The 10,509-nt window shown below is 33.8% G+C and overlaps 1 protein-coding gene and 1 long non-coding RNA gene across 2 annotated transcripts; both read left to right on the forward strand.

The window, feature by feature from the left end:
* The first annotated feature begins 6,161 nt into the window (after positions 1–6,161).
* On the forward strand, positions 6,162–7,901 carry LOC137818719 (uncharacterized). Its single transcript, XR_011082130.1, has 4 exons — positions 6,162–6,321; positions 6,447–6,537; positions 7,351–7,518; positions 7,745–7,901. It is a non-coding gene; the product is annotated as an uncharacterized lncRNA (long non-coding RNA).
* Positions 7,902–8,103: 202 nt separating this feature from the next.
* Positions 8,104–9,591, forward strand: LOC137819665 (probable E3 ubiquitin-protein ligase ZFP1). Its single transcript, XM_068623567.1, has 4 exons — positions 8,104–8,359; positions 8,565–8,944; positions 9,055–9,213; positions 9,315–9,591. Exons 1-4 carry the CDS (start codon positions 8,134–8,136, stop codon positions 9,447–9,449), a joined length of 900 nt encoding a protein of 299 aa, XP_068479668.1. The 5' UTR covers positions 8,104–8,133; the 3' UTR covers positions 9,450–9,591.
* Positions 9,592–10,509: the final 918 nt, after the last annotated feature.

Here is a 10,509-nt window from a genome sequence, read left to right on the forward strand (position 1 = left end):
TTAAGAACTCTCATCCATCTATGCCCAATGTCAACATAGAGCGCAAGGAGGTTACTATGTGTCCGAGGGATATCTTTTTAAAGAGGGAAAACTTTGCATTCCCCAAGGAACATATAGGAAACTCCTTGTCAAGGAATCACATGAGGGGGGACTCATGGGCCATTTTGGAGTTGATAAGACTCTAGATCTTTTAAAAGCAAAATTTTGTTGGCCACACATGAGGAAAGATGTCCAAAGACATTGTTCTAGATGCATCTCATGTTTAAAAGCCAAGTCTAGAACAATGCCTCATGGACTCTATACCCCTTTGCCAATTGCAAATGCTCCTTGGGAAGACATTAGCATGGATTTCATTTTAGGACTTCCTAGGACTGCAATAGGCCATGACTCTATCTTTGTGGTAGTGGACCGTTTTAGCAAAATGTCCCATTTTATTCCTTGCCACAAGGTAGATGATGCTCAAAATATTTCTAGACTCTTCTTTAGAGAAGTGGTGAGACTCCATGGTCTCCCTAGAAGTATAGTATCCGATAGAGATCCCAAGTTTATAAGCCACTTTTGGAAAACTCTTTGGGGCAAACTTGGAACAAGACTACAATTTTCAACTTCTTGTCATCCTCAAACGGATGGCCAAACCGAAGTAGTCAATAGATCTCTTGGGACTATGCTTAGGGCTATCATGAAGGGCAACCATAAATCTTGGGATGAGTATCTTCACCACATTGAATTTGCTTACAATCGAGTAGTTCACAAGACTACTAATGCTTCTCCTTTTGAAGTAGTATATGGTTTTAATCCTCTCACACCCATGGATTTGTTACCTCTTCCTAATCCACAAGCATTTGTGCATAAGGAAGGAGTAATCAAAGCCGACTTTGTGAAGAAAATGCATGAAAAGATTAAACTCCAAATACAACAACAAAATGAGAAGTACACAAAATACAACAATAAAGGGAAGAAGGAAATAATTTTTGAGGAAGGAGACTTAGTTTGGCTTCACCTTCGCAAAGATAGATTTCCAACTCAAAGGAAGTCCAAACTAAGTCCCCGAGGTGATGGACCCTTTCAAGTCCTCAAGCGAGTCAATAACAATGCATATAAATTGGACCTACCTGTTGAATATGGAGTTCATGACACTTTTAATGTAATTGATCTTTCTCAATTTGTAGGTACCAATGACGATGACGAGCTGGATTTGAGGACAAATCCTTTCCAAGGGGGAGGGGATGATGGAGGAGGGCCAACCACATCTCACCATGGAAGCCAAGACCCAAAGCTAGACCGTGATGAGCGTCTAGACTCAAGGAAGGAGTGTCTAGGACGTGATGAGGGAAGGCTACACATGGAGCGTCTAGGAGGAGACCTAAACCGTCTAGGCCCTATTACAAGGTCAATGGCTAAGCACATTCACGTCCAATTGGATGAAGCCACGGATGGAAGAGAGAAAGCCTTGTACATGTTAAATGGAGGCCCATTAGGGGTGCTTAGTAATTAGAGTAGTGTTAGAAAGCATAAATGAGTGAACATTCTAGAAGCTTGTCTTGCTTGGCCGGTCATGAGCACATGTGCCATGTGCCTTGTCTTTTTGCATTTCATTTTGCTCTCATTTCATTTGGACTTAGCTTAGCTTTCACGGCCATATAGTCTATAAATAGGAAGGCCATCTCTTGTATTTTTCAAGATTATTAATAGTAAAGTTATGCTGCCAACTTTGTCCCAAGCTTTGCTTCTACCTAGTTTCTAGGCTCTAATCTTCACATCCTTCACCTCTCATTGGGCTGGCCGAACCTCCCACTTCCATACATACCATGCACCTTCAAGATCACCATAGCTCTTAGGAGGATCTTGCTCATACACATCCATGGCTTCCGCACCATCTTTCACATGATTCTAAGAAGAACTTCATGAATTTGCCATCAGTTAAAGTCACCCACTACACACCAAGCCTTAGACCTATGTAACAGCCTTCCAAAGCCCTTCAATGATTTTAAAATTTCTACCATTACAAAAATTGGACAACTGAAAACAACTTTTTCTCCACATCGTAATGAGGCCCTAACACTATTATTTGCTCCATTCTCAACCCACTCTATTTCATTAGAACCCCACAATTGAAAAACACTCTCCTTATTAACTTAATTGTGTTCTAAGTGGTTTACTAAGAGAAAGTTTTGTGTGAAGACATTGAGGGATAGTTTTTGGCTAAGGAAAAGGCTTGGTATTTAAGTAGTCCTTTGTGACTCACCTCCCTTACCTGGAAAACTACCTTCTTTGACTTTCCTAAGTTTTCTCAAGGTAAAATACTTGTATACACAAAGCTTTAGCCATGTCTTCTTCTCATTCTACAAAGTCTATTGGAAGTGAATTAAAATCTTTAAAAACTCTTTTGAAAGAAGTTTCACAAACTGTGCAATCAATTGCTTATAGACAATTGGAGAGTGAGACTAAACTTAATGTTTTGACTAAAGCAAAGAATGAGAAGTCTCAATTTTCAAAAAAATTACATTCTCATGCATCTAGCTCTAAACATCATGATTATCTTGGGGAAGAAAGTCTTAGGAAAAATGAATATCATCAACAATTCCCTAGGAGAGCTAGGAAAGAGAGACAAGAAAACCTAACCAAGCATAACTCTCACACTCAAGCTAGAGAAATTCCATGTTTAGAATACCTTGGCAATGATCAATTAGCATCTCAATGTTTCAATGAAAGATCTATGATCTTAAGGGACAAAGATGAGAATAGTAGCCAAGAAAAAGAAGCTAGTGAGAGTGAAGAAAATGTAAAAATAGAAAAGCAAGAGAAAACCCTTGGGAAACAAAAGGCGTGGGAGAAGAGTGTTCCTTCCCACAAGGTCATTCAACAAGAAGGAAAATTTGAAAATACATTTGAAAATATACCTCTTGTTGAACAACCTAGCCTTACCTTTGGTAAAGGAACACTTGCAAGCCTAGAAAAAAAAAGAAGAATCCTTAAAAAAGGCTTGCATAGGTAAAAATATAGTAGATTATTTTACATACATGCCAAGATATCACCAAGTGAAGGTCAAGTCATCTATAGGCATCTACAAAGACAATTTTTTATGTGAAGTAGTGCCTAAAGAAACTTGTCATGTCTTATTGAGACAACCTTTGCAAAGAATTGAAATTTCCATGAACAAAGGTTGTATCAACGAGACTACCTTCACACATAAAAGAGAAATTCTTCATGAAGGAGAACTCATGGGTCAAATTAGAGTTGATAAACTCTAGAGCTTTTAAAAGGAAAATTATTGTCACCCATGAGAAAAGATGTTCAAAGACATTACCCTAGATACATTCCGTGTTTTAAAAATACATCTAAGGCGATGTCTCATGAACTCTATACTCCTTCACCTTTTGCAAATGATCCTTGGGAAGACATAAGCCTAAATTTCATATTAGATCTTCCTAGAACAACAAAAGGTTTTGATTCCATTTTCATGGACATGGATAAACTCTTCCTTAAAGAAGTGACAAGTCTTCATGATTTCTCTTCAAACTTAGTGTTGGATAGAGCTCCAAAATTTGAAAACCATCATTTGAGGATTCTCTTGGAAAAACTTGCAACTAAGTTGTCCTTTTCAAATTCTTATCATCCTCAAAAGAATGGTCAAAATAAAATTGAAAACATAGCTCTTGTTACTATGCCTAGGGAAATCATGAAACACAACCACAATTCTTGGGATGAGTATTTGATGAGCATATATTTATTCACACTCATTAGCCTTATTCATAGATTATTAGACTATAATAATAAATAAATTCATTGTTTTAATTAATATTCTTATAATTGGGTTTATTTGGGCCTTAACTATTATTATTGTTAATTTTGTGTTTTTAGAGTAAATTATCCGGAGGAAGCATCTACCTTTGTGAATGGGCCAAATATGCAAAAGTCCAAGTTGCTTCTTGAACCAAAACAGAAAACAAATTTTGAGGAGAAGAAAGAGAAAATAAAATCTACAATATCTCAGAAACAGAATTGGAAGCAAATCTTCTGCAAAATACAAGAATTCTGGAAAGATGGAAACTTGGAAACGGTTAACAAAATATAAACTACAATATTCTCTCAAGATCCTTGGAGCATAAAAGCCTATAAAAGGACACAAGCATCAAGGAGAAAGGGAGAGCTTCATAGGGTTTTCTTAGTTTATTTTCTTCTTAGTAATTCTTTTGTTTTACCTCCGCATGGAAGGCTAAACCTTTTTGGTTGATTCTTTTGTAATTCCCCATTGAGTTCTGAGGTTTTGTTCAATAAAAGTTTCGATTTTTAATTCTCTATAGCAGTTGTTTTTATTGTCTAATCTTCTGGAAAACTGGTTTTTGTGAGAGGTTGTACTTGAACGCATGATTGAGAGTCTTCCTTATCTTAAACTTTGGTTTCTTAGTTAGTTCGCATTGTTCTAATTAATTTCTTGGGCGCATGATTCAAGAGAGAGGAGGTAAGCATTCCCATGGAGTATACGCATGGAACAAAATGGGTATTGATTAAACTAGTAGACGCATGCTTTACTGGTGAGTTTCAGTTGAATCAGATCGGCGCATGTTCAATCTGGTTTAGCTCTGTTGGAGGATTGAAAAAAGATTAATCTTTAGAGAACCTATGAAGAATTCAATGGTGGAAGAACTTAGGATCAACCGCTTTTTATTTGCTATTTTAATCTTTTTTTTTATATTTTTTGCACAACTATCTCAAACCCTCTTTTTATCTTTATTGTTATTGCTAACTTTTATTGCTTGCAGATAGATTTTAAACCCTGATCAACTGATTTTACTATTGGATTTGATGGGAGACGACTTGGGGACATTTGTCCACAATTATACTATCATCTCTCTAGTGTTAGACAAGTCTACGCTAGAATCATATTAATTTGACAGCAAAACGACAGCTATCAGTATCCTTTTTCTATTGAGCATGCATACAATAGAGTAGTCCACAAGACTACTAATATTTCTACATTTGAAGTTGTATGTGAACATAGTCCTCTTTCTCTTTTTGCATTGTTACCACTTCCTAAAGGAATTATGCCTAAGGAACAAGTAACCACTATTGAAAATTTTACAAAGCATGAGAGGATTAGAGAACACATGCAACCATCAAAAGAGAGATATTGTAAAAAGTTGCCAAAAACAAAAGAAAAACAAAAATGGCAACTTCATAAAATTGATTTGTATATAACTGCTTCAACTAACTCATTTGCTTTATTTGATAATTCCCCTAGGTGGACGTTTGATCCGGGAGGGCAAGCATAGTTGAAGAAGCAAGAGGCTGCTATCCGAGATCAAATCTCTAGATCTGAGGATAGATCTTCTCAAGGAGAAGGAGATGATGGACACCATCCAGCCACATCCATTCCCCTAGCCATGAAGAAGAAGAAGCAATGGATTTGAGGACAAATCCTTTTCAAGAGGGAGGGGATGATGGAAGAGGCCCAAGCACAAGCCCACATGCAAGCCCACCAAAGGGTAGATTTGGGCCAACCATAGAGTTATGGCCAAGAGGATCCAAGAAGACGTTCTTTTACATGTTCAAATGCCATAAACTCTAGTGTAGATTAGACTTTAATTTCTTGTCAAAATTAGCATAGGAACTTTATTTGTAATTTTCTTAGAATTAATTTTGGCACCTAAAACACCAACCTAGGTAAACTTAGAGTTTCTAAAAAAACCTCTAAATTTACCAAGGCCGGTCTAGAAAGCCCATGGAGGGGGTGAGCATAAAAACTAGACACACCCCTCCCCATGTGCTCATTTGTGCACCCATGTGCCATGTGCACCCATGTGCTTCACATTTACATTTCATTTGGCTAGCATTAGGGTTGCATTATGGTCCTCCTTAGCCTATAAAAGGAGGAGCCTACACCTTGTATTTTCAAGTTTATTGTGAGTAAAGTTATGCTGCCATTTTGTGCCAAGCTTTGCTTCTCCCTAGAACTCTAGGCTCTAAACTTCACATCCTTCACCTTTCCTTGGGCTGGCCGAACCTCCCAATGTTCATACACATCATGCACCTTCAAGATCAACATCACTCTTAGGAGGATCTTGCACACACACATCCATAGCTTCCGCACCATCTCTTACATGATTCAAGAAGAACTTCATGAATTTGCCATCAAGTTTACTCATGCAGCATCAAGTTTACTCATGCAGCAAGGATAGTGAAGAAAATCAAATTGGTTGGTTATCCATGCAAGATATTCAAGAAGACAGCACTTATCAAGGAAGGTCTGTGAAGTAGCTCGGTTTGAAGGTGCAGCTATTCGAACAGTCAGTGGGATTAGGGGGCAGGCAGGTCTAGAAGGTCTGTGAATTGTCACATTGAGTTAGTGACATACATTATACTGATGGTTTGTTTTGGTAGTTACAGCAGTTGGATACTTATAACTTACCATGTATTTTATCCTAAGTTATTTATAAATCTGGCAGGTCGCAAAAGAAGAAATAGGTAATCAAGCAAAAAGGAAGGGTGGTTATAGCTTATGACATCATGGAATTCATTACAGATACATGGCCTGATGTAAGTAATTTTAATTGTTGGTTGTTTGGCATTCTAATTATGTAATATAATTTAAACATATGCATTGCTGACAGTGGTGAAAAGAAGCAATTAAAAGGGAAAATTTGAGTTTTCAAGTTTCAGTAACATAATTTCCATTCAATATACTTCATTTGTTCGAAACCCATGCATATTTTAATTTGGTTAAGATTTATAAGTAAACAAAGTTTATTTTATTAAAATCAAATCCATCCTTTAAATATACAAATGAGAAATATTTTTTTAATAATGTGATCAAATTTTAAATAATTTATGTAGCAAAAATACCTACATGCACCCAGAAAAGTTTAAATAATTTTAAAATTATATTAATTTAAATTTTATTCCTGTAAAATATGTTTTATGAAATATAATAATTACAAAAGAATATTTTTTTAACAAATTAATTTTGACTGAAATAATTTAAAGATTCATATTGAAGTTGCAACAATCAATCAATTAATCAATTAAATCAAAATATCATTGAATCTAATCTACATTTAATTATCAAATCAAGATTTAGTTGATTATTAGTTTGATTTCTAAAATAAAAGATGTAAATAGTAATCAGCAAGTGCATATTTTTCTAACAAATTAATTTTGAATTAAATAATTTAAAGATTCATATTGAAATTGCAACAATCAATTAAATCTATCATTGAATCTAATCTACATTTAATTATCAAATCAAGATTTAGTTGATTATTTAATTATCAAATCAAGATTTAGTTGATTATTAATTTGATGGTTGGTTAGTATTTTGAATCGAATTCTATTGTTGTTCTTGATGAGCAGTGAAATTATGATGAGAAGAGATGAATTTTGTGCACCAAAGATACCAACTCTGGTTGATCTTTGCGTTCAGAAAGAGTGATATATAATGTAAGTACCTTGGAAATGTTGGTTATGTTGATGAGCATCTGCTTGAGCGAATCTTACCTCACTGCACAGTTGACCACAAAGGTAAGATGGTCTCTTCTTGTTGTGTTTGTTGACTGTCAATGAAGTTTGAACAAGAATGAAGTGCTTATCTAACATGCTTGATATAATCATTTTATAATAGATTTACAAAGAATATCATGATGAGATAAACTAAATATTTTAAATTAGATTTTCAAAATTAAAATATCTTTAACAGTAAAGGTTTCCTTTTTTAAAATCATACTATAAGCAATCTATGTTGCAATAGATCTACAGATAACGTTCAAATTTTCCTTCTACACTCTGGATTCACCTGCTTTTTGTTCGAAAGAGAATTCAGATTTGGAAACCTTGGAAAGTCTGTCACTTGATAACGAGGTAAGGTTTTGGTTTAGTTCTCAGTTTTGTTTTATCAGAGGATGACTTTTTATTCCAAAGTTTGCTATTTGTCTGCCTGCTTTTTTTTATCATGTAAAAAAGGGTTACTTTAACATTCACAAGTCTCTCCCTTTTATTTTTATTTTCTTGCTCATATTTGTATATGGTTTTAAACTTTTGATTATTATCCTCCCAATTACAGAAATGAAGAGATGAGTGAACAAGGGTTTCAATCTGATAGCACCTGGGAGGACAAACATTTCTGAACTTGAACCAAATATGTTAAGAGTAATAGTGGTGGAAGGAAATACAATGGATTCCCATTACTTACTAGACGCTTATTATGACAATAGGATGGTGTATGGAATGACACAACTCAATGGAGTTCAGCATCAACCTAGTCTTGATATTGGTGTTTCAAATCATATTAGTGTTACAGATTCATCTAATGCAATTGGCATCCCCTTCATTCATAGCTTTGGCTCTTGGGGATCTTTGATTCAAGGTAAGATGTCTGTTTTTCTTATTCTACTTCCTCCCACTTCTTGCTTCCATTTCTAAACCAGTTACTTACAACTAAAGCATCTTTTTTGAAAGTGTTTTCAACCAAGAAATTATGTTTCTGTTTCTTATGTTTTTTTTATTCCATGCAATTATGTCCTATTTTCTTTAAATCCTTGACATGGTGAATGAATTTGGTCTTCTGACAGCTCCAACTCCCAGTGCTAATGTAAGTTCATTAGAGAATTCAAGAATGAATCTCCACAGATATCATGATACAACTGGAAGTAGAAGGAGCCACAGATTTGCCCATCAGCACTACCATCATCATGCACCACCTGTGCAAGTGCAAGAGATCAGAGGTCACTCTAACTTTCATGCTCGTAGAGGTAACATGCATAGAGGTCACTCCAACTTTCATGCTCGTAGAGACAACATGCATAATCATCCTGCTAGAGGTCACTCCAACTTTCATGCTCCTAGAGGCAACATGCGTAATCTTCCACCAAGGGCCTTTCGTCAGGAAGTTGCTTCATTCCGTGACCATCATAGTGATATACAATTGGACATTGACGACATGTCATATGAGGCAAGTCTGTTATGTATTGTCTAGTGTATTTTGCTATGAATGTGGATTGGCTATAGGTCTAAGTGACTATGAAAACTTTAAATTTCTAACTCTTTGTAATTCCACTACAGGAGCTTCTTATATTAGGTGAACAGATTGGCAGCGTAGAGAGGGGTTTGTCCGAAGAAATTATTGCAAACCAAATGCTAACAAAAACTTATCTACTGCCTAATAACTTGGAGGGATCAACTTCTGAGGAACTGGAAATCGATCTTTGCATAATATGTCAGGTATCAAATGTATTATTTTATAGTATGTACTATTAGAAACATGTTTTCCTCTTTCTCCTATTAATTCCAATACTTATGCATGACATGATATGATTTCACAGGATGAATATAAGAACGAAGAGGAGATTGGAATTCTTCAATGCGGACATGAATACCATGCAGATTGTGTAAGGAGAAGGTTACAAGAGAAAAATGTATGTCCCCTATGTAAATCAAAAGCATTGGCTATTGGATAGATGCAAAAAAAAATTCATTGTTCATGCATCCTCCTTCATATTTTGTTGTGTATGAAGTAGTACATACCTAACATTGTTGTAATAATGAGTAATACTGAATAAACTCATTGGTGTAATAGTTAATACACATCTGGTTACATGACTTTCACGTTTTTTTTTATAAACTATATATTGGATTTAAATTATGATATAATATTACTTTAAAATATTAACTTCTAAAAAAAAGAATTGATATTTAAAGAAATTACAGTTTAAGAATATTAGCTTAAACAAACAAATATACAAGAATATTACATTAAACAAACAAATATAAAGAATATTAAATAAATATCTAAGAATATTACATTAAACAAATAAATATCTAAGAATATTAGCTTAAACAAATAAATATCTAAGAATATTAGGTTAAACAAACAAATATTTAAGAATATTAGCTTAAACAAACAAATATTTTGTTACCCTTTCTAGAATAAAAAAATAATTTTGGAATTAGAATTATACAGAATTTTCGGAATTTTATATATATATATATATATATATATATATATATATATATATATAAAAGCACATTAGTGTATGTTGAATTGTTTTCTCTATCTTATTTATATGTAAGTAATTTTTAACATTATATTTAGATTAGGAATTTCATAATTTGTAAGATATTAAAATATTAAAATTTTTAATTAATCTCATTTTAAATTTTTTTTTATTTTCCAATTGTTCTATTTGGATAAAGTTATTAAATTTTATTTTTTTTTGATAAAATATTCTGATTACCGCCAAATGCAAAAAAAAAAAAAAAAAACACATTAAACCATTATTAATAATTAAAAAATATGAAAATATTAATAATATTTTTTAGTCCAACTTGATAAATGTTATTATTAGTAAAAGTTACTTAATAATTTTTTTGTTAACTTTTCAATCACTGTCGACTAAAAGCTTTTTCATGTAACATTAGTCAAAACTATTTCTACTTAATGTTGGTTTCTTATTTTTCTATGCCAATGTTAAGAAAAAAAATCTTAATAAATTATTGTCAAAGAATATTACTGATGCC

Source organism: Phaseolus vulgaris, chromosome 10, assembly GCF_000499845.2.
Source record: "Phaseolus vulgaris cultivar G19833 chromosome 10, P. vulgaris v2.0, whole genome shotgun sequence".
Lineage (NCBI taxonomy): Eukaryota > Viridiplantae > Streptophyta > Magnoliopsida > Fabales > Fabaceae > Phaseolus > Phaseolus vulgaris.

What these genes read in the sequence shown, in the direction of transcription:
- LOC137819665 (XM_068623567.1), top strand. Translation starts at nt 8,134, where the DNA reads ATGTTAAGAGTAATAGTGGTGGAAGGAAATACAATGGATTCCCATTAC. An exon ending in TTGGGGATCTTTGATTCAAG is followed by an intron (nt 8,360 to 8,564) that starts GTAAGATGTCTG and finishes GTCTTCTGACAG; the next exon opens with CTCCAACTCCCAGTGCTAAT. An exon ending in ATCTTTGCATAATATGTCAG is followed by an intron (nt 9,214 to 9,314) that starts GTATCAAATGTA and finishes ATGATTTCACAG; the next exon opens with GATGAATATAAGAACGAAGA.